At 27.0% G+C, this 25490-nt stretch overlaps 1 protein-coding gene across 1 annotated transcript in view; it reads right to left on the bottom strand.

Moving 5' to 3' along the window:
- Nucleotides 1-3836: 3836 nt before the first annotated feature.
- Nucleotides 3837-25490, bottom strand: part of LOC107441299 (zinc metalloproteinase-disintegrin-like MTP8) — an 89832-nt gene continuing 68178 nt past the window's right edge. Inside the window, exons 2-20 of the mRNA XM_016054510.4 lie at nt 25164-25252; nt 21789-21941; nt 21526-21608; nt 20792-20907; nt 20174-20232; nt 19998-20087; nt 19128-19199; nt 17594-17763; nt 17396-17480; nt 16513-16646; nt 16261-16429; nt 15980-16075; nt 14921-15052; nt 14668-14840; nt 13591-13792; nt 11429-11506; nt 10405-10516; nt 7201-7339; nt 3837-6649 (exon numbers count right to left, since the gene is read on the bottom strand). Coding sequence (XP_015909996.1) covers nt 5725-6649; nt 7201-7339; nt 10405-10516; nt 11429-11506; nt 13591-13792; nt 14668-14840; nt 14921-15052; nt 15980-16075; nt 16261-16429; nt 16513-16646; nt 17396-17480; nt 17594-17763; nt 19128-19199; nt 19998-20087; nt 20174-20232; nt 20792-20907; nt 21526-21608; nt 21789-21941; nt 25164-25252 — 3077 coding nt within the window. The 3' untranslated portion in view covers nt 3837-5724. The remainder of the gene's footprint in view (nt 6650-7200; nt 7340-10404; nt 10517-11428; nt 11507-13590; nt 13793-14667; nt 14841-14920; nt 15053-15979; nt 16076-16260; nt 16430-16512; nt 16647-17395; nt 17481-17593; nt 17764-19127; nt 19200-19997; nt 20088-20173; nt 20233-20791; nt 20908-21525; nt 21609-21788; nt 21942-25163; nt 25253-25490) is intronic.

Below are 25490 nucleotides of genomic sequence, written 5' to 3' on the forward strand. Positions count from 1 at the left end.
AGGTTTTAAAACTGTTTTTGAACTTCGTTTGCAATTCTTTAAAACCGTTAAGATTCAACACACGGTTAAAAAAAAAAAAAACGATTTAAGATATAACATTCATAAAATCTCATATAATTCACTTAATGCACATATACTGAACTGAATCCCAACTGAATGTTGAATCTAATTTTCAGCTATAAGGCCTTTGTTTTATTTTACATAATTTTAGATTTCTTTGATTAAAATATTTAATTTGCATTTATGTTGCTCAATGAAATATTTATCTACTATGTATTTATTTACTTTCATTCAAGAACAGTAGAGTTAATTTATTTTAAAATGAACTTTTTTGTTACATGTGAATAACAAAAACCCTTCATTCTCCCCCCCCCCCTTAATCTTCTGTCAAGATCTTCAGTTCAGTCCTTCAGTCAAGAAAGGGTTGTGCACCCTATATGAATTATAATAAAAATATTTTTCTCTTTTATAAAATATTTTTTTAGTTCATTTTACAAACAATAATAACCCTTAACTAAACTTTGAACACAATTATTGTAAGATATTTTCTCATAATAAGATGAACTTCATTTAAATGTGTTCCAATTTAGTACTTTTCTTTACAATGTTCCAATTTAGTACTTTTCTTTCCATCACAAAAAATAAATTTCTTATTAATAAAAATAAAATAAAATGAATGATTATAAGCACCCAAATATATCTTCATAGTGTTTTGGTTTCATATTATAATTTTAAAAATTTAAGCCATTTATAAATCCTACAAGGGGGCATACACAAGTCTATGCACACCACTGCGTACAATAATTATCCAGAAACGAAAATGTAATGATATAAAGTAAACGTACTTTTTTGGGGGGATGATCCTCCACAATCCTCCTCATTTTTAATAAATCCTATTTTAATAGAGCAAAATGAGATATATATATTCAGATTAATGAATGAAGCTCATGCTCATAAGCGTTAGAAACAAGCATTTTAAATATTGGAATGTCTTGACAAAATTGCAATACATCAAATGTCTAAATTAAAAGGAAAACAGTAATAACTGATTATCAAAATGCTCGTTAAAACACATGATTTTCCTAGTTCATGTAATTAAATTTTGAAATCGAAGTATTCAGCAAGTTAACTTGATGAAAAACAAGCAACAAAAAGTTTGTTAAAACCTTTATTTTTAATAGTAAATTGAGAACATAGTTGTTTATTAGTATTCATAAATGGATGTACATATTTTTTAGGCTTATCTTAGTACTAAATTTAATGATTCATTTTCATTTGTTCATTATGCTTAAAACTAAAACATTTTTAGGAACATCTTGCATTGATAATTTTAATACATTAATCATTTTTCTTATATGCATAATTTCAGAGTGGCTGTTCAGTTCATTATGCTTTAAACTAAATATCAAAACATTTTTGTAACAAACTTCGTATGCAAATAATTTAGAAAAAGATTTATAGCAAATAATTCTTTTAAGTTTATTATAAACAAAAATATGATTGAAATTTGTTTATTTACATAACCGCCAAAACAAATAGAGTCAGATAACTTGAAAGTATGTGGATAAAAATCAGTATTTTCATCGCCTTCTTTCTTATCTAGTTTAAAATAATAAATTTAATAACTTTGTTGCGCTTGTATTAAAAATTTTGTTTGTTTGCTAGACTAGTGTTTTCAGAATATTAACCGTTGACGTTAAAAAAAAACAGTGTAAGGAATATTGAAAAAATGTATACAGGGTAAAGCTATGAAAGTGCATTTTTCATCACATTTACCAAAAGGCATGATTATTATTTATAATTAATGGATGAACTAGAATAACAAACGAGCAGAGATATGTGTGGGGTATTGCTTGGTATTCTGTGCATTATTATTATTTTTAAGGAAAAGGGCCATTGCCCAGTACTCTTAATTTTCCTTATGTATCCTACGTGTGGAATTTGTAGCCACCTTCATGAGGCCTGCTTCTAGGAAAATGGAGGCACATGTTTCCTACATTTCTCCATCTGTAAAAGAGAAAGAAAAAAATCCTCTCTCCTAGAAGGCGTAAACTTAAAATTGAAGGGTTAATATGGTACTGGTTTCCCATAATTTTTTAAAATTTTATTTTGAGCTGAGGAAAAGGCTAAAAAAGTCTTGTTGATCACTTTAAATAAATTTTATTAAAATAGTATAATAAGTAAGCAAATAAGGTTACTTTCATAAATTAAAATTTGTGGCAGCAATGTTAATCTTAAAATGAATACTATTTGAGTTAGAAATATAGGACATAATTTTAAAATGCATTTTTCACATTTTGTTGTCTATTTTTAGCAATTAGAGTAAAAATAAAAGGAAGAAAAATGTCAAAACATATAGAAACACAAATTAGGACTACAAATAAATAAAATCGAAGTTATATAAGAATAAGAATTTATTTACTATTTTTATTAATTGTAAATATCTGGCGAACGCATCACAAATGTAAAAAACATAATTATGCTCTATTCAATAAAAAACAAGAACCACCAAGTCAAACACTCTTATCTAATTACATTAACCTTTAACTACAATAATTTTATTATTTCAATTTAAAAAATCAGACAATATTTTTTTGGAATATAGTTTTAATAATTACAGAATTTCTTCTTATAAAAGTGAAGGTTTTGTATAAATTTTTCCAAAAAAATTTATTAAAAAAATCAATACTACATTACAAAAGATATTCCAATTCGTAAGAGTATTACATGAGTAGTTTTTAGTGTTCAGGTAATCAAACTTAGCAATAAAATATTTTATGTGAAACACAAATTTTACAGAAACCATTTGACAACACAATATTGCACAAATTAATACTTTTTACAGTTTTAAGTTCAAAAAATACACAAATTTTAACAGAACTTGCATGAATTTATTTGCAAATAGAAAATCAAAGTAGCAAAAATTTTATTCTTAACATCAAATTTAGATATAAATCTATACATTTTGCAATAGTTATGGTTTAGCAAATGTATTTCTTCTAGCAATTCCTATAGTTTCTTCGCACAAATATGTAGAATTTAGAAGTAAGGTTCAAAGCACTCCATAACAGATATTTTAGACAAAAAAAAATCATACAAATTAAACTGTATTACTTGATTAAAAAGCAGCAGAATGTATAAAACTTAAATTGAAGTTAATGTTTCAATTAAATTTTTTTTTACAGAGAATATAGTCTGCATCGGTCTTAATAATGCCTAAAATAATAAATAATTTACATTCCATTTAAATTTATATATTCCCCAATGACAAAATCTATTTCTTAGCTAATGTTTGAAATATGTTTGCTGTAGAGAAAATTGCAAAATTTTCTCAACCTATACAATCAGATTTATAAAAGTAATAAGAAGTAAATAAATTTTATAGAACAGGAAAATAAAAATAAAATAGTGAAACTAGTTCTTTTTTCATTCTCAATAGAGATGGACTAATTATTTTCATTCATTGTAGGTGTAATTCATTGAATTTTTCTAAACACTTTTTCCTAACTACTCATTTTACATTGAGGAAAAGTAACAAAGCTCAGTTTTATACAAGACTTAATTCACAAGACTCAATTTTATTTTTTCACAAGACAATGTTAATTGAAATAATCATAAGCTTAAAAATTTAAATTCCATATAATTCACAATGTCAAAATCTGGACTATACATTAGATAAACCATAATATTTATAATAAATTCTCAAAGAAACAGATAACAATATCAAAAATGAAAAGTAAAATAAGAAATACAAAAAATTGAGGTACATTAACATTGAGCCAATATAATTGTAATTTTAAATTTTTATTAACTATGTAAATTTTGTATAATTTTAATTTTTGTATTGCTTTCTGAGATTTAACAACAAAAAGTGAACTGCATAAAAATTGTTTAAATTGTCAAATGAAAGTTAAAAAACTTAAAATATTTTAATAAAACTAATAATTATATAAGATTTGCTAACTCGTTTTCTTATTTGCTAATACTAAAATGATTCTAACAGTCACCACTAGATAATTTGTTTAAAATTTAATCCAAGATATTTTTTGTTTCTTTACTTTTTTTAGAAATATAAATACAAATAAAATATATGATTAATGTGAATGAACCGGTTAAAAAATAACATAGCTTATATGAAAAAATGCAATCAAGAAAAGTTCTTAAAACAAGTAATTTTATTAAGAAAATCATATTGATAAAAAAGATGAAAATTAATTTTAATGTATTTTTCTTAGATTAAGATAATACTTCAAAAAATGATCCATAATTTCAAACTTAAGAGTGAAGCATGAATAATAAACTTCTGTGTGGTTTAACCAATGGAGCATAACTGAGGTTTGAAGATGCCATTTCACTTCATGTTGGCATATCAGTACATTCAATAAGAAAGTTATATTGTGAGGAAAAATTTCTATAAAAACTTGCCAAAATGTGAAAGGCTTGGTCGTTTAAGCCCAAATAGCAAATAAATTATTGATTCTACAAAAACTGCACAACACCTTTTAAATAACACATATGATACTGTTGAGATGACTAGAAAAATTTATGAAATAGTTCATGTGATAATTTCAAACACCACTTGAATACACAATAAAGAAAAAGCAAATTTATTCTTTGATTAAGTAAAATTTCATAAACACATTGTTTTATTAAAATTTAGCCAAGCACATATTACATAACAATATTACATTTAAAATGTAATAGCGTTATTAAGGCATGCAATATTACAATGTTTTATTAACGCATGTAATATTACATTTACAATGTAATATTGTACGGTATAAAATTTGATATTTACTTGGCAGATCATTTTCATTATAAAATAAAAATGATTCAACTAGATTTCATTACAATTACATTTAACTTGATTTCATTCACTCCCAATATTCCAAAAATAAACAGATTATTTAAAGAATTTAATTTTTTTTTTCACTTTGAAATAGCAAAAGAAACAAACTTCATAAAGTAATTCATGACTATGAAGTGTGCGATTTTGTAATTTTGAGTAATATGTTTTTGATTAAAAAAGATCTTTAAAGAAATACACTTTTTATATGTCTTCTATGTGAGTAACATCAATCTGACTGACAGAAAATTTTGTATTATAAAACCAGGATTATTGTAAATTATTAAACAATTATTAATGTATGCAATTTTTTTTGGTATGTCAAAAAACAAGACTTAATTCAAAAAACATGCAATTATAATGAGAGCAGCAACAATATGAAGTAGTGAAAAATGTTTGTAACAATGTGAAAGGGAAAAAAATTGTCAATTATAGCATACAACAAATATGAAATGTAGTTCAACAATATAAACTGATCACAGATTATTTGTTTTTTCTGCTCTTTACATAAAATACCAAACCAAATTGAAATAATAACATGAACTTATGATAATAATAAACATCATGCATCACAATGATAAAATAAACACAATGCATTCTTTGAATGATAGAATGCTATCAATAATAGGAACAGAGTCAATGATCCATTATAAATATGATAAATAAATTGTTCAAAAAACAAAAAAAAATCAAGCTCTAGTAATATAAAATTTTAATCAATATAACTGCAACCAAGCCATTGTATCTGACTTGAGGACAGTTTTTATTGATCAACAGCGATAAACTCTCTCTGAGAAGTCTTTATAATAAATAAAATAGTATGCAACAAAAAGTCTTTCATTTTTTGGTTGAAAATTTAATAAAAGTCTCATCACAATTTAAACGTTTGTATTATCCGGTCGAGGTGGCAGAGGCCTCGATTTAAAAGGAGGTCTCAAAGCTATGTCAGTTGAATAATCAAGTTTAGATGCATCCTGTTTCTCAAATCTCTGAGCCAAAGATGCAACAACTGAATTTTCATTTGTCCTAGGAACGCGAGGTAAGACCTTGGAAGTATTTTCTCCTTGCCGAAGCATTGAAGGTCTGTTACTTTTTGCTTTCTCTTTGCTAACTGAACCTACTCTACCAGCTGCAACGTTATTACTCTGGCTGTGAAAAGCTGTATCACAATCTTTGCTGTCACCCACCTTTGCTGGTTTATGAACAAATGCAAGAGGAGTATCACTAAAGTCAAGGGTTTGACAGTCGTCATAAAAAGATGAATTAGGCGTTTCTGAACGTTCAGTGTCACAAGGCCTCGAAATGTCTTCGTAGGTGCGTACCGATGGATCTTGTTGATGAGGAGGTGGACTTTTTGGGGGAGGTGGTCGCGGGGGTGGGCAACTAGGTCTAAAAGTAGACGCACTAAGAGGTCGGTTTCCAGCACTGTTTTCGGTCGGACTCCTCAGACTTGCAGTTCTTGCTATTGCGTGTGGCGCAACGGCGGTTGCCGGTGTCCAAGATGGAACTCTTTTTGGAGCATTTTCAGGTCTTGGAGGAGCTGGTCTAACTGGAATAAATTTGTTACTAGGAATATTATTTGTTGAGCTTTGAGGGATAGGAGGTGATATGTGGACTTGGCAAAGGTTATTAACATTTTTGTTTGGTAAAGTTGAAGGCATTGATGGATGATTGCTGAAGGGTACAGCAGGAGGGGGAATTTGAATTGGAGAAGAAATTTCCAAGGTGCGCAAGCTGTTCCGATCAAAATTAAACTTTGTAGATGGCTGTGCTTTTCTTTGAGCATTGGTTTTTGTTCTGGATCTAAAAATATAAGAAAGACATTACCCAAACTACTCGAAATTATGAAAACTGAAAAAACTGAACGTATTTATTTAAATTACCATAATATGAAATGATAAAAAATTACAAACTAAAAACTATTTATTAAAAAAAGCAATTATATTTTATAAAAGACATAAGAAATGTCTCTATTAAACTTTTACTCTGAAAGATAAATATTCATTTCTTTTACCACATTTTATTTAATCATTTCTATTCATGTTAAGAAAGTTAATGGGAGATTTGTCAAAGCAATTTTAAAAGAAAAAATAAGATCATTAAAATCATTTAAATTTTTTTTTTTAATTTTACGATTTTTAAAGAATTTCAGCTTTATTTTATCATAAGAGTTTTTCAAGTGTAATATCTTTAAAGAAAAATATTCAATATAATTTTAATAAAATCAGTAACTTAAATAAAAATAAAATGAACTAATCTTAAAGATTGTGAAAAAATGTTCTTACTTTTATTAATAACAACAACATATAATATTAATAATATGCAAGAAATGATTGCTTAAATTTCAGTCTTACTTTATATTTGCTTTGTGTGCTTTCTTGGACCACCAAGTTTTAAGGTGACTGCGATAATAATAGATTGCAAGAGCAGTGAGGACTGCAAGAGGCAACAGACCCAAAAATACTATATACATGGCCATAACAACAAAGTTTTCTGAAATATAAGAAAAGTCATCTGAAAATAGCATTATAAAAAATATAACTACTTAACACACACATATGTATGTATATAAATATATATCTTTTTGTGCTAAAATATTAAAATCTAAAATGTATATCTTAATTAATAGAAGAACTAAAAAATAATATAAAATAATAATAATTAATTTCATACAGGAGTCAAGTTTGATACAACAATACCATAATTATTTACTCTTAAGTTAAAAAAAATTCTAGACCTATTTTAGTAAAGCAATGCTTTACATTTTAAATAATAAGAACTAGACAAACAGAATAATTAATATAAATGCAACTTTTTTCATGTTAATATATCACACCTTGGTGAGAAAAGTGTCATAACTCTAAAATGCAGCACTTGAGAAAAATCAACTTGATTACTATAAAGCTTATTCTGAATTAGACACAAAACTGACACAACTGCCCTCAGCAGGATAAATTGCGAGTTAGTGATGTGGCACTTTTTTAGGACATTTCATATTTTTTATTGACATAACCTCAAAATAGCTGTTTTTTTACTTTTCTTGGTGGGGTGAGATATATGTAAAAATATCCACTAAATTTAAACTTGTAATAATATTGTTTGAGGGCAGAAATTTTCATCTACAAAGATAACATGATTTAAGAAGAAAATAAACCACCCAAATGATTTACTAACTTTTCACAAAAGGAATGATTAAAATTTTCAAACAAGAAAAATATGACTGACAAACTTATTGCATCCTATGAATATAAATTTACAAATTGCGAATACATCTTTCCAACCTAATGAATGGATTCGGGACATCCTGCAGAGTTTGACATAAAGGTGAAACATACATTTTTGATTATTAATGTAAAGTAATCTGACTTTAAAAACTTTTTAAAGATCAGAACCATGGAAGAGTAATAATCTAGAGCAGTGTTTCTTAACCTTTTTGATATAATGGACCCCTTTTAAAATTTTTTTAAGAAGCTGTACACCCCCTGTGAAAAAAAATAATTGCAAGAAGCATCAATTATTAGAAAACATTTAATTTTAGTATTTTAATAGTATACAAAATTTTTAAAATTAAAATTTTTAATGTGAAGGTTACTGCTACTTTTCCTTAATTAATAAATTTAATTGGGGGATGGTTTTCGACAAAGCAACGTGTATATCATGTTCAACATTCAATCAATTTCGATGTTATATTGTTATTGTCACAAGTGAGGAAAATTCCACTTCGCAAAGATACACTGTAGCAAATGGAATTATAGCTGCCATAGTTCGATTTACAAGCGCAATGGGTAGGCTTCCAAACGTTTTAAAAATTAGGAGTAGTCAGCGGACCCCCAAAATATAACTCATGGACCCCTTAGGGGTTCATGAACCACAGGTTAAGAAACCCTGATCTAGAGGGTCATATTACTCTTCTTAATTCAAAAGAAATACAAGATGTTTCACAATCAATATGGGGCAAAATCAAAGGAAATAATAGTTTAAAGAATTTATTTAAAATATTTGCTGGAGCAAATGACTAAATTTTGGTCGCCATGTTGGGATGAATGGTTCACAAACATTTATCTAGTGCATATTAAAATTTTATCCGTAAATGGGAAACCAAATGTGACTTTATGTATTCACTGTTATAATGAATGGGTTGCTGTAAAGGAATTGTACTAAGGATCATTGATTGTATGCGCATAAAGTTTTAATGACTTAAATTTGCTTAAAATTCAGATTTTGCCCTTAAAATAAAATTGGGCGTTGCCATTTTATTTTAAGAATTTGTACCTTTTATTTCTATTTAAATTAAACATGTGTTCATGATTATTTTCAGTGAAATTATATTTATATTCAAGTATAGTAATAAACTATTTAATAATTATACATACTTTAGTTTTTGATTAGATATGTTGGAAATTAAGTTAAAACATTTTTTTAAGTTGCTTTTAAACGTTATTTAAATGATACAAAAAAGTAAGATTTTTTAAAATTTAATACATAAGTCAGAGCAAATGCTTTGCAACTTTTATCAAAATAGTTAGTGTAAAATTTCCTCTAAAACTGTAAATGCAAAGGATAAGTGAATGCAAAGGATAGCAAATATTAGTATCTCATGTAACAATAAGTACTTGCATTAATTGTTTAATAATTTTTCAAGTTTAACAGAAAATCATTAAAATATGATATGACAAATTTAATTCATCATGAAAATGCGATTAAATATTATAAGAAACTTATTATGAATGAAGCTGTATCAAACTTCAGACAACTCCATTGTAACAACATCAAATAGTTGAATCAGTTTTAGAAACGAACTCATGAGGTCTCATTTGGAGGAATAAATGCATAGATTCTGGTTACTTTTGAACTAGGTTTACAAAGTTACTTCGAATAAGGTCTGGAAAATAACCACAACTCAAAATTTAATACTTTAAGCTGGCTCAGGTAGAAATTATTACTCGACTTATTTTGCAGTTTATAAGAAAGTGTCTAATTATGGCAATAAAGATTGATTAAGAAAACAAGGTATCTAGTTAAGAAAGCTTCATTTGTTTTTACCAAGCTTTATATCTTGAAACTCAATTGATACTAAATGTTCATATTAATTTCATGGAACAATTATTAAGTTCAATGCAGTTTTAAGCATTAAGTTGATAATGTTGATACTATCTATAAGGTTCAAATTTGAATTTAATTTGATAACAAACTTGAAAATCATTTAAATGTGCTATTGAGTAATGTTTCTCCCTATAATTTTTAGAATTTTACTTATCACCTTTTTTTTTTTATCTGGGACAAATAATTCTTGCATTCCATTTATCCGGTAAAGTTTCTATTCCCAGATACTTTTTAAACAATCCACATATTAACTTGATTATAGAGCTACCCCTATAGTTTATTAGTTCAGCTACAATATAATCCTTTCTTAAAGCTTTATTTTTCTTCTTTTTTAAATACAGTATTTAAATTCTTCCTATGTTAGACGTAACTACAGTTTCCTGGTTTCCCTTATCTGTCGAAAAAAATATAATTAGCATTTAACAAAACAATTTTTGTTAATAAGTCCAACTTACTGCTGGGGTCTGATGCTGGACCACTATCAATACTTCCTCCAGCACCAGGAGAATCACAGTATGGCGGTGCAAAACCATTATCACAGTGGCAGTGCCCACGATTGTTACAAACCTGGAGGAATTTTTACAATAAAGGCTTTGCAAAATTATTTACAACAAATATGTCATTTTAGAATAAATATTTACAGCAAATCAAATAAATTTTAATCATCATAATTTTCACTTAAATTTTAACAAAATGAAAGACATTTTTATGCATTATTTATAACGTAAAGTAAATAGTTTTTATAACTAAACTATCAAAATTAAGAAAAAGCCATCCCACACTTGATAATAACAAAGTTAGATACAGTATTTCCAAGCTAAGAGATAAAATATAAAAGGTTCTAGTTTACTTTAACCCATGATCTTAATTTTGCTCTATTTTTTTATTATTTTTTTGGTTTTATTTCGGAGTTTAGAACCCACATCAAATTATCTTTTTTCACCATGCTTTATTTAATTTATGTTAAAAAGTTAATTTTAGATTCCCATTTTTTATTATCACAGAAATAAAACCAAACTCTCAACACCCATTGCTGTACTATTCCCCAAAGCTTCATTTGCTATGAGCTGAAAATCATGAATAAAGATGTTAATTTGAAGCATGAAGCTCAAGGTTCATTATATTCCACAGAAATAAAACAAGAGTATCTTTGATGTAGAACTCGCTTACTGCTTCCAAGATGAAATATGTTAAATAGGGAAAATATGATAATACAATATGTTGACCAACTAGTCTTTGTGAAGAGATACCCCAAATTAGAGTAACATCATGCACATATTAAAATTGATCAAAAATTTTATACAAGGAGGTATTTCACTCAATATTTTTTAAAAAAAACACAACAACAAGTTTTGTATCTGGGCTAATTATGTATAAAAATAAGTTATAAAACCCATTACATCATAACAAAATTTACAATGTAACAATTTTATTTTAAGAAAAACTTATAATATGTAATTGAAGTAAAAAAAAACTTACCCCATTTCCACTACATCCATATGGACAAACAGTTTTCTGAATTGTATTGACTGGCACACATTTTTGATTGACACAAGACTTAAAAAAGAAAATTTTATTACCTTCTCTATTTTTAAAATTAAAATCAAATTAAATGTCTAAACAGATTTAAATGATTAAAAGTAACAAGAGCTCTAAATGGGGCTTCGTAATAAAATATTTTTCTTACGAAAAATCTATATGAGTGAAGAGATTAATGTAAGAATGTGTTTAGTGACATTTGAAAATACTAATTTTTCTTACCATTTAAGAACATGTGAAGGTCAACGGTAACATTTTTAATTAATAGTAGTAAAATATATTTTTAAGCATCACATCAAATTTAACTATCTGTAACTTAAGAGGATAAAGCAGTTATTCTAAAAACAACGGGGAATAGTATTGGTCTTTGTATCAATTAAAATATTTGCAACACTTAGCTATATATATCCAATAAAGAATTTCTTCACTAAGGAGGACTATAAAGTAGTTGATATCTGTAACAGAAGCTAATATCTACTATGTTAGAGATTATAAGTTTTTCTAGCATGCACTAAGCTTCTTTTTACATTTTTAAATTTTCCTATAAAATTTGATTCGAACATAAAACACAATATTGCTTACATTTATAAACAGAATGAAAGTTGATATGCCTTAATATTTGATTCTCTATAAATTACCTTTATATGTTGACCACATGTATAAATTTATCACAGCACCAAAATGGCAACAACAACTAAGTTTTTCTTTTTATGTTGACCATTTGTTTAATTAGAGCCTCTATTTGTTCATTTACAAGTGATCAACTTACACAGGTTTCACTGTACCAATTTTTAAAGGAAAATAAATTCTATCTATTAGTAAAAACTAAAGCAATTTCACAACAGCCCGTTGAGGATCAAAGGATCATAGAGGTTAAGGTTCCATAATTTCATGACAAACAACATCAAAGTCACAATGTGGTCACATTGTGCACTAGCCATCTTTACTTCCTAGACAAGCTGGTACACATTGATCTGAAGTTGTGTGTACTTTACAGACCTTTACAATGACAGCTCAGTGCCTTTAACCACTGAGCCAAAGTGGCTCCTCTTTATTAGACCTAACAGAATTAATAAATGCTTGTTGTACATTGGGCCAATCTAAGACAGATGCCTTCACTGTGAGTTTCCTGCCTCTGAAACTTTGACAAGAGTTTTGTAAGTGATAACTTTTGCTTAATAAAAGCTCAAACAAAGCATAGAGTAGGAAAAAAGTTTAGATATTACAATGAAATAATATTAAGATATTACAATGATACTTTTAAGATATTACAATGAAATAATATTAGGTATTACTTTTAATATTAAATTTACTTATGTTAGCTAATGCAGGCTGCATGAAAACTCAATTAAAAATTAGTTTTAATAGCATGAATTTCAATCCACTAACAAATCTTAATATCTTAGGCATCCAGTGGTCAATGGGACTATATCTTCTAGTAACATCTTACTTTAAAATAATGGTATGACAGTATTTGTTCACAAAAATAAATGTATAATATATTTCTCATAAAAATTCCAAGATAATTAAATTTTTACATTCTGCATAAAAAAAAAATTAAAAAATTCGTCCAAGGCACAACACTCCCTCGTATTGTCTTTAAAACAAATACCCGCAACTCCCTAAAATTTATAAAATAAACAAAGTTTGATACGTTATGCATAAATAAAATATATTTTAAAATTTTAGACTCAAATACATACAACTTTTAGACCTGAAATAAATTTCTTAGATAGGGGACTGGTGAAAAGATCAAATTTTCCTTTCCAATTTAAACGACAAATTCCAATTTAAGTTTTATAAATAAATGTATATTTTACATCAAGGTAATTCCATATATATATTTTTTTAATTTTAATATTTAAACAGAATTTTTAAATTTTTAGACAATTTTAAGAACGTTTTTTTAGCACTGAAAGAATTATTTTTAAAATTTCAAGAACTTTTTTTCAATATTTCAGTTCTTAATATCAACAAAACAGTAGGGTACAATTTTAATTAAATTTACTAGTAAACTGCAATTTTATTACTGTTTTACAATAGTTCTTATTTTCAAAAGCGCATAAATTATTCAGATAATGAGTAGCATAGAATAAAAATACCTTTCCATCGCCACATTTGGCACCATTAGGAGCCAAACCAGGATCAGTGTTAAATAATCCCAAGTCAACAATTGCAGATCTGCAAGTAAATACCTTTCCCTTTACATTTATAAAAGAACGTGCCAAAATTGCAGCAGATTCTAATCCGAACTCCAATTTTTCATTGAGGTGTGAACAGTGGAGCATACCACACAAAATATCCCTGAAATAAATAAAAATTATGTAAATTTTTTATAGCATATTATGCAATTCTTTATAAGTTGACTATAGCCTTATAAACAGATTTAAAATTGTAAATGCAATTTTTAGGTTTTTTTATATTTAAAGCAGACCTAAATGATTTATTTCACACTGGAATTTTGTTTACAAATAATTTGCTATTGGTTGCCGTAATATACATTTCTAGAATTGTGTGAATATTGAAATTCACTTTACAAAGATGGGATAGAATAGAATTAGAAGAAGATAAAGAAAGAGCTATCACATAACCCTCATACTTATATATAAATTGTTTACTGCATAAATAATTTTATTACTTTTCTTCAAAAGTTCTAAAAGTAACTTGCAACAAAGCCTACATGTCCTTGTTTTTAAAAAAAATAACTAAATTTTTTAAATAAATTTGCCGACTTCGTTAAAATATTAGTATTTTTTTATTATTCTGAAATCCTTTTATTTCTTTAATTATAATCTGCAAATCACAAACATGCATATACCGTATATCTTGGAATATAAGTTGAGCCATTGCATAAGTCGACCCTCTATTGTTGATTATGAGATTTCTGGTATGTTGGTATGAAAGACTGCCTAGCAGATAAAATGCAAAATTGCATATAACATATTAAAAACAAATTTTAAAAGGGGTAAATTGATACAGAGTCATTCATATTAATCTCATTGCCTATAACGCATAGATATTTCACGATCTACGAACATCCACTCTATTATCGGCGCATAAGTAAACTCGCTGATTTTCGTAAACTATTGGGACTTTGATAAGTAGACTTATACACCGGGATATACGGTACTTTGTTACGTATTGATAAGAATTGAATTAACTTAAACAAAAGTTATTACTCTTTTCGACATGCTTTATAAGTCTGGTTCACTCGGTTGTAACCACAGTTGCCGTTAACATTGCCTTTAAAATTTTGCTCATAACATCTTAAGTCAGACATTTTTCCAGTTTGCCCCCAGAGAAGTTTACATTGATCCTGATGAGACTGACATTTACCATCATAACAGTAGGCCTGAAACAAATATAAACATTAATAAAAGGTAAAAAAAAAACACCTTTTTTTTAAACATTTATTTAGAGCAAATAAATTACTTTTTCATTTCCACATTGACCCCCATTTTGGCGAAAGGTATTGGATGGGCAGAACTCTGAAAGACCATCACAGTATTCTGGAAGATCACATTCTGAAATAGAAGCTCGGCAAGGAGTTGCCACTTTTCTCACCTAGAAATAAAATGTAACCAATTCTGTTAAGCTATCTATTACTATTTCAAAGAAAAAAATAAGGATAACTACAAGGCTTAACAATAAATAAATATAATAGCAGATATAAATTTATGTTTATAAGAGAATCTGATTTGACAGATTAATTTTAAATAAATATGGTCAGGAAGGGTATTACATAATATTTTTTTTAATGACTTACAAATATATTTCTGCATTATAGAAAATACTAAACATAAATAAATAATGATTTATTAAATTATACTTATTACACTAATTACTAATGTATCTAAGTTATATTAATAAATATTTTAATGAAAAGTATCATGGAGATTATAACTCATGCAACAAAAATACATAAATCTATTTCATAGAAATATTATAAGATATAGTTTATATCAAACTTATAAAGTTTTCTTCTAACAATTTATAATCCTAAATATTTTTTATCTCCAATTAAAATTTTCATCAGATTAAAATAGAAAAATAAAATAATGAAAAATATACTTTGCAAAAACATAGAAAAAAGGGCATATTAGTATATTGACATTTAAAAATTGCAAAAAAATTTTAAAGGTCCTATTGACGAAAATATATATACAAAAGTCATGCAATTCAGAAATCAGAGTGAATTGTTATTATTTTTTTTAAAAGAACATTGAGGCACTAATGTTTTATAACATTATTGCGATTTCAACAGTGCCTGCAACTAAAATTAGGTGGTTAAATATAGCACAAAAATCGGGAGCAGTCATACTATACAAAACATAAATTATAAAAAAAAAAATCAAATACGATTACATAGACTAAGCCTGGAGCATATTAAATGAAGTATCTATTGATAGATTGTATTATCAAAGTTTATAAAACACATTAAGTACCAATATTAAACGGAATTAGAAAAATTCATAATTTAGTCAATTTTACCTGACATGTGTCAACATCACAACAGCCTCCCATAGCGCAAGTAGCATTTTCATACAACATGCATGAAGTGGCATTACAACAATGATTGTCACAGAACTGAAATTTATAAAAGGCAAAAATATGTAGTTTCATAATTGCTCATAAACACTGTTATTATTTTACTTATACTGGTGAAAATGAAGATTATCACAAAAGAGAAGGAAATCCCTTCTACTAGTTACTAAAATGTTTGATAAAGTTCCATTGAATTATGAAAGTTCAAATAAATAATACAATAATACCTCTTTCAAGCCACAGTCACATTCTTCACCTTCTTCCAAAAAGCCGTTTCCGCACACTGGACCAATGACTGCAGTTGGAAGGTTTTTAAGACAATAATCCATTCCCTGAGAATATGCTAACTCTAAATACTCAATGGAACAGGATGACCAATGTCGAGGACTGGTAGAGCTAAAAACAAAGAAAATATAAAAATTAGAAAAGGTTTAGAACACATGAAAACTCCATTTCAAAAGATATGTTATTTGTTTTACCTCGAAGAAGGAGCCATGATGCACTTTTCATCAGGACATTGGCATTCTTCGTCAGTATCATGCTCCATTCCAAAATTATGTCCTAGTTCATGTGCCATGGTTGTTGCAACCAACCCAACAACATGACTGTGATCCTTAAATCATGCAAAGTTCTTTTTTTCATGAATTTGTAGAAATCATTTCACAATAATTTGGGATTTCTTTCCAAATAATTTTAAATATTGAAATTTTTTTAAAACAAAAATTTAAGTTTAAATTCTGTTAAATTTTTTTAATTAATTTTTCATTCTAAAAAGATGTACATAGCATGAAAACAATTTAAAATATAACTTAAATTAATCATATAATTTAACTAATCAATTTAACTTTTGTGTCATTTTATATTCAAACATATTTTTTAGTTATTTCAGTAACATTAAAACTAAAATTGATTATAAAGAAGCAAATATTTAAGATCATCTGTATAACTTAAGTCAAAACATGAATTACATAAAATATAAAAACCCGAGTAAAAACAAAAATTAACACACTTTAAAATTCTGTAGATTTTTTGAGAAAAAGGAAAGTCAAAACTGACAAAAAATAAAGTATTTAAAATTAAATTTTTAAAAATATTGAAGAAAAAATATTTCTTCATTAAAATTTAGCACTGAAAAGAACACTGAATATAACCCTATGCATCAATATTTATTGTAGACTTAAATAAAAAAATGTTTTAAATGTGTAAAGAAGAATTTAACAATAATATAAATTAATAAACATTTCTAATATAAATAAATCATTTCTTTGACTAACATTGACAATTTTGAATCATATAACATCAAATTTTCAATATTAAATATTTTTTATTTTCAAATTAGGAAAACATGAAAACACTGAATACCATATTAACGCCTCCTGAATATTCATAAGTGCATATTGGACCTTTAAGAGCTTTACCAACAACACCACCATCGAATGTCAAAGATCTAAAATAGTAATTATGACCATAAGTTAAATTAATAATGAAAGAATAAAGATGGCATAGTTAAAATCATATTAAAATTTTAAGAATATATATGAAAGAAATCAAAATACTGACGTGATGAGTTGAGCATTATCATTTGGATGTTCTTGAGCAAGTCGTTCTCGTCGATAATGTAAAAAATTAGCTAAAGTTGCATCCCCATCAGATGACAACTTGATTTCATCATGATCGGACCATACGATCACACCAACAAGAGCAATGAATATATTTAATGGGGCGTAGAGCTGGAAAAAAATAAAGAAAGAAATGTGATTATTGAATTCAACCATTTAACCAAAGGTGCAGAAATACCAGTTGGAAAAACTATCACTCTGGAAATAGCAATAAAAATACAAGCTATTGAGTAGGTGAAAATCTGATCATTAGATTTGAAGTTATTCAGGGTTCTCCATTTTTTTCTGCACTGTACACTACATTAATGCACAGTTTAGTAGGAAGAACAAATAGTTGGTTGTGGTAATCCAGTCACAACTGTGCATGGAATTTTTTAGCTCTAAAATCTTGGAGAAATGTAAATAAAATGGACTCTAAAACATGAGCACCAAAAATGCACTTTGATTAGACACCCAGCTTTTATTACAGGCAATTTAACCTAGGTCTAAACCTTGGAGATAAAGAATCTGTACCTATTAGACAAGGTGGCTATCAGGTATTGATAAACCTTATTAATAAAAAAATATTTTATGAAATTACACAAAAAATCATAGACAGTACTCTAGAATGTAGAAGAAAAAAAAGCTTGAAATAAAATTGCAATTTTTTAAAAAAAAACTAATATTAAACAAAGTGACATAGAGTCTTGATATTACAAAAAAATAACTTTCTTCACTAATACTGTTCAAGATCTTCAACTTTCCGTTGTATTATATCGCACAAAATACTCAGAAACAATATGGAATTTTGATATTGTGTAGAAAACTATATAGGGTAAAATATGGATTTAAAAAAAAATTTTAATAAATGAAAATAAGTATACGAATTATTAACTGCTAAATTTCGTAGCAAAATTTCCAATGCTAGATTCTTTGTAGTTCAGTAAAATACTGATAGATAGTTGAATATTGTCATATTGAATGTCCCAAATTTAAAAACTTACACAAGCATCAATTATTGGAGTCTTTATGTTTTTAAAATAAATATTAAATGAATTTTAAAAATATTTTCAGACTCTTCTTTCTATTTGGTGAATCTTAAAATACTCATTTCAGCAATTTTGTTCGAAGTTCAAGTGTCCACTTAGCTGGAAACTTTTACTGGCTCTAAAATATTATGAAATGTAATATATATGAACTGCTTAATTAATATATGATATTCCCTGCAATGTTTTTAAAATTATAGGTGTTTGTACAATTCTACATTTTTAACTCCATGCCCTATAATAATTATACATTTCCTACAAGGAAGCATGTTTAAACCTTTGTTGCTTTCAAGAAGTTGAGTTTAGTTATATGTGTCTCACATAAACCGTAATGCAAATAGTTATGTGTGAAAAGAGTTTAAGAAGAGTTAAAGGCTTTAAAAGAAAAAGATGTAAAAAAGTGAAAATGTTTCACTGCAAATTTAAATCAAAGACTTTATTAAAACTTACCCCATTCACAATGTTTGCAATAATTTTGCTTCTTTCAAAAACAGCCTTTTTATCTTGGTTAAATTCTTTATACTAAAAATAAATAATAAGATTTAATTAAACCTTTTTAAGATTAAAAAAAAAACAATCAAAGAGTAATTTTATTGGCAATTAAAGAATATATATATTTTTTACTTTTAATTTTACACATAATTGTGCTATAGCCTCATTCTCTATAATTTCTAATTTCAACTAGGCATTATTTCATTTATGTAAATTCAAACTAAATTAATAAATGAAACATAACTAAATAAAAAGAATAAACAGATTAGAATGAAAAATTTTCCAGATTAATTTCTAAGCTAACCATTTATGACATGAAGAATAATTAAAAATTTTAAGCTTTCTCTTAAATATCTGAATCCAGAAATATATTCCTATGTTGAAAGACTTCAATTCTTGTTGTTTTATTAATCTATAATATGCATTTTCTTATAAAAATATGATTTTGTACATGATAAATGCCTAATAATTTAACAAGAGATTTTATATTGCTTTCTTTACATAGAGATAATTTCTATTGCAAAAAATAATTAAGCAAAAATTAAAAGAATATAACATTTTATCATAAAAATGTAACATTTTATCACAGCAATAATATTTAATGTAACATTTTATCACAGCAATAATATTTAATGCAACATTTTATCACAAAAAAATCATACATAAAACTAGTCTGAAAAAATTCTTTCTTTCCTTGTCTTCTTCTTTCCTTGAAAAAATTATGATAAATATGTAACAAAATAAAGAAATAAAATGGTTTTTGCCCTAATAATGAATTACAAAGGTTCAGAAATAAGATATAGTTTAGCAATTCTTTTAATTACTTACTTCTCTGTTATCATTAACAATTATGAGCTCCACAAAACGGGATTTTTCATTACTTTTGTACGGCGCTTGTAACACAGTTGATCGCTTGGTCTAAAAATAAAATGTTTGCTCAGAAAAATTCTTCTTAAACATTAGAGGTTATACACTTTTTATAGAAAACAATAAAAAATAGTTACCCTTTTTAGTTTATCAAAAACAGGATTTGTGACTAGAGTATCTAAGGAACCTGAGTAACCTAAATTACAAATACAATGTCAAAGCATTTAAAGATTTGTATCAATTTATTTATAATATTTGAATATATAGTTATGATATGATAGTGAATATATAGATGATAGAACTAAACCTTGTGATTATTGTAATAAGTAATATTTTATTATTTAAGTAAAAAAAAAATATTGCATGGAATAAATAGAACCAAGGAATGAAATTTTTCATTACAGGTTTATGGAAAAAAGCAAAGGTGTAGCAGATGGATAGATCCAATGAAGACATGGAATTATTTAAAATAAAAATTAGAAAATCCAACATGTCAAAGAAATTAAAAAAATTGCACTAACTTTTTATAGGGTTTTCATAAAATTATTATTACTTTATTTAATCAGTCTTAATTAAGTAATTTTTAAGAAACTGATAATGCATGCATTTCTCAAAATTAAAATCCTGCTAGAGCACTTTGAAAAGAGACTTTTATGGCATTTAATATTTGGGGAAGAAGAAATAAGTCGAAATGTTAGTGTAAGAAAATGTTAATCTAAGAAAATGTTAATGAAGTAAGATCTCTTAAAACTTACCACAAGTTAAATTTTGAGGCACTGAATCAGAAGCTCGAAAGACCAGATGTCTTTCATCGTCATATCTATGATCTGGCTGAATGTAATGCAAATCATTACCATCATAAATAACCCCACTGAAGAAAGAAAAAAAAATACTATTAGGGAAATGTTTTTACAAACTAGTTAAAATGGATAAAAAATAAACTATTTAAAATTAGAATCAAAGGAAGAAAAAAAAAGAAATTATTTTAAAAAAATATCAAAACAAAAATTCACTTGTAGTAGTTAAGAGGTAGTTAGATTTTTTTTTTAAAGTTTAAATAACAATAACGTGTGATGAACCCAATTGCTTTCTAAGTTAATTTAGTTATTCCTTTTGTGTGTCCCTACACAACTTTCTGCATCTGTATCTATAATACTTCTACAAGCTTTTAATTTACTTTGACCTTACATGCAAGTTATAAGGTGTTTCAATGCTAAATAATAGTCACAAATGCATGCCAACAAAGTATCAGAGAAAATAGTTTGTTTTGCCCTTTGCCACTTTTATAAGACGTTTTTGCTTATAAGACACAAAGATGCTTTTGTCTTGATACACTAACTATTTTTCTACTTAACTCATCATGTAGAACATAATGTAAAAAAAAAAATAGAATAAATACAACATATGCTTTGATGCAATAGAAGTTATGAATTCTTAAAATAAAGTGTTTTTAATAGTACTTATAAAACTATTTTATGTATTAACTTACCTGATACCATTACATGTACTGATTGCTGCCCATGAGTTGTTAATCCCTTTCAAGTGACCCTGATAATGGCAGTGACTTTGATCCTTTAAACGTAAAAAATCACTTGCTTAAGAGAGACACATACACAATAAAAAGAGTTCTAAAAGAGTTTAATAATAAATATGACAGTGTTGGGAAAAACTTGAAAAATCAAGCATGGTTTCTATGATATTTAAATTAAAAATTTCAAAGATTATAAAATCTGTACAAAAAAATGTACTTACATATTTCATAGGCAAATGAGTGATGTAGCTATCATTTTCTTGATGTTTTTCAAAATAATGAGTAGGAAGAAGATTTTTATTCATTCTTAAGTCTAATAGAAAATTCCTATCAAATGCTACAAATCCTATAGTTAATTTTTCTTCATTATTAACCTATCAAATAGAATAAAATATATATAAGTCATAAGAAAAAGTACATTTCATAGTTTGTTTTTTTTCTTAAATATTTTTATGGCAGAAACTTAAGATATGCAATACACGCATCATAGACCTTATTAATATAATATACAGTTGACTTCCTTGAATTTAAACAAAGACAATTTAAAATAAAACTCAGTGATATTTCCCTTACAATTCAATAATAAATTTACTTTCAATCCCCCAGTTTTATTTCACTTGAAGTTTGATTGAAAAGAAATAAGAAAATTTTACTTCTTTTTAAACTTAATAAGAGTTTTTGCAGCCAATTAATTAGTTCATAACTGTAGATTTTTCAAAGCAAAATGAAACGTGAAACCCAACTTTAACAAATATAATCATAACTCGATACATCACAGCGGTTCCAAATAGAGTGCGTGTGAATAAATGGAACACATAAACGCTACACTTTTCCCAAAGAAGTTGTTTGGAAAATAAAGATGGCCGGTGTGCACTGTTTAACGCATTGTCCCCACCATGCTGTTTGGTCTTGAATTCCATGACCAACGATTTCAACTGAAAAAATTATTATTGAAGAAATGCTTTACTTTTATTTTTCATTCTTTCCAGATAAGTACTATACAATTTCTTAGAATTTCCACTTGATAACAGCAAAATGCAAAGAAATATCTTATTACCAACATGAAAATTGAGAAGTTTTTCATCAGAAATGGTCTCCTGAACAATTTGAAAATGTGGCTTTTTTAATTGTCCAAAGCCTTTCATATACTATGTAATATGTGTAGTATGTATAGATTTAAGTTATATGTACAGTCAATGCAAGCGGCGAACCTAAAATACGATACTTAATGATAAAAATAACGATATGCATTAATACTGTTAAATATTTGTTTAAAAAGGAGGCAACAAACAAATACAGATTCTGTTGATATGAATAATGGTAATTATAAGAATTTAATCATGAAAGAACATGGAAATTATTTAATTTTCTGTTATGAAAAAACTCAAGAAATGCACTATATATTTGATATATGCTATAATTATATATTAATATATGCTAATATATTAGAAAACTACAAAAAAAAATTTTTAATCACAGTTTGTTACTTCACTCATAAATATTCGATAATTATTTTTGCGAATGTGCAAATTTTCAGCTTCTTTTTTTTCTTCTACAAATGTCTTGTAGCAGACGATAAAAGAATAATGATTTGCATTATTATAGTTCTATGCGTGATGACGCGGTATTTAAGTGACTGTTAGTCTTGATTGTCAGCCTAAGTGATTGTCTTTAATAAAACATTTTATTCTTGTGGTAGTACTAAGAACTACTGAATCACATTGCTACACTTTTATTCTTCTTATAATAGATGACTAGGCTATGAATAGTGATTGCATAGGTTCTAACCATGGATTCTTGATCACCCATAATCATAATCCATGGTTGGTTTACTCCTCATCCATCTAAAAAATCCCTGAAAAACGTTTTTAGAACATGGGAGTAAATGTAAGTATTGATTTACATTTGATTATTATAAGCAAGAATTTTATATTCTAATTAAGTGCGTATATTAAACGTGAATTATTTTTAATTTTAAAAAGTGGCTAAATTCAGCAATAAAAAGTGTTATTTGATAAAACCATTAGAAACAGATTCTTGTATCAACCCGCTTCGATAATTTGTTATACATCTAATTTATAGATCATCATTAAAATTAATTTTAAGGAAAATTTTAATAATATTAAATATTTTAGTTGAATACAATAGATTAAGATTTTTAATTTTGTGATTTATTTAATTAATGCATGTGTTTGTTCATAAAATTTTTTTTACATTACACTTTGAGGTCTACACAATATGTAATTTAAGTTTTTAGCATTTTTTTAGGTGCTATTTATTTATATAAATGAATGCATTAATAGCATTTTAGAGACAGTTTTTATGATATTGCATAGAAATAACAAAATGAATAAATAAAATACAATTCTTATGGTAATTACATTTTTTTGAGTTTATCAACAAGAAGGTATTTTTAGCAACAAGTTAACAATTTTCACCAACAAGAAGGTACCAGACTCTCAATAACTTTTTATGCCAACCTTAATTAAACCATCAGATTTCAGACTTTTACGTAACATAAAAGAATTTATTTTTATTTCGCCAAAACAATTAGTTTTGCTTCTATCTCAAAACAAGCTAAGGATTTAAAAAAAAAAAAAAAACTATTTAAAAATTTGCATAATACCACTTCAATAATACAATTCCAATTCACTAGTATATAAAAAGTGTTAACTATGCTCTGTCTTGGGGTACCTTTAGATAGAAAGAAGGTTGACATCGTCGGCATTCTAGTACCCATATTGGTGACCCGGACGTGATCTGTGCACATCTATCTTGACAGTAACGCCCACTTCGATGGAAGGTACAACAGTTGACTTGCTATTTGCGACTGCGACATTGTTGCTTCTCAGTTTTAATCACATATCACGAAGCCTGTCCACACTCGACTGCTAATAGCAACACAGCAGCGACCACGCACGCAACCGTGATCTTAATACAGCTCTCCCGATCTTTCTCAAAAAAGGCAATTAATCAACTAGTGATATCCATTCATCGAATTCTATCCCGCATAAAATTATAGTCAGGAAGTAATGCAGTGTAACTACTACTACAATAATAGAATTTCGATACACTAGTATATAAGACGCGTTAACTCGATTCTACCTTGGGGTACTTTTTGATTACATGAAGGTTTGACACCGTCACCATTCTAGCTCCCCACAGTTCTTAACTAGAAATATAACTCAAGGGAATAGACTTTGCGATTATAGTTGTAAAAGTCAATATTATGTCTAATGCACCGTCTACTCTCTAAGTAAATTAACTTAATAATAATAATAATTTGAAACTGAGCTATGAGCTTTAAAAAAATGTTTCTCAAAAAATTTAGACCAATCCCCCACTTTATTAAAATTAATTTGCTTTTGAAGTTTCAATGCTAGTTTAATATATAATACATTCATAATTCAACTAACTAATATATATGACAACTAACATCTAATATATATGACATAACAACTAACTAATATAACTAACTACTAAATGTTTCCAAATTTGGCCTCCGAGTACCCTAAAAGAAGCTAGATTTGATTAAGGCTGAACTAGATCAGCAACTAGCGTCGGTCCAATAGATAAAAAAATTAAAAAAAAGTCACCTTAACAGAGTGTAGATCTCTTTTTTCTCTAGCTTCTGTATATATTGATGGATGTACAACAGCATGGCCGTAAAACTGACTACGAGGATCTGAAATGAAAATGAAAGCAGTTAAAATCTCAGAATCTTAAGATGAGAAAAGTTAAATATTATTACAATCTATTTACATGTATAACCAGATGTTTTAAATGGCGATGTTGAAGACTTACATGGCGCCATATATGACTTGACACACATACGTCACAGCTCGTTTTACAGGGAGGACATATTCACACACCATCCATCCGCAGATCATAATTTTGACCTAACCCAGAGCACGATTAATCTC

This window comes from Parasteatoda tepidariorum, chromosome 2 (genome assembly GCF_982258835.1).
Source record: "Parasteatoda tepidariorum strain Cologne lab strain chromosome 2, Ptep-v5.0, whole genome shotgun sequence".
NCBI classification, from domain to species: Eukaryota; Metazoa; Arthropoda; class Arachnida; order Araneae; family Theridiidae; genus Parasteatoda; species Parasteatoda tepidariorum.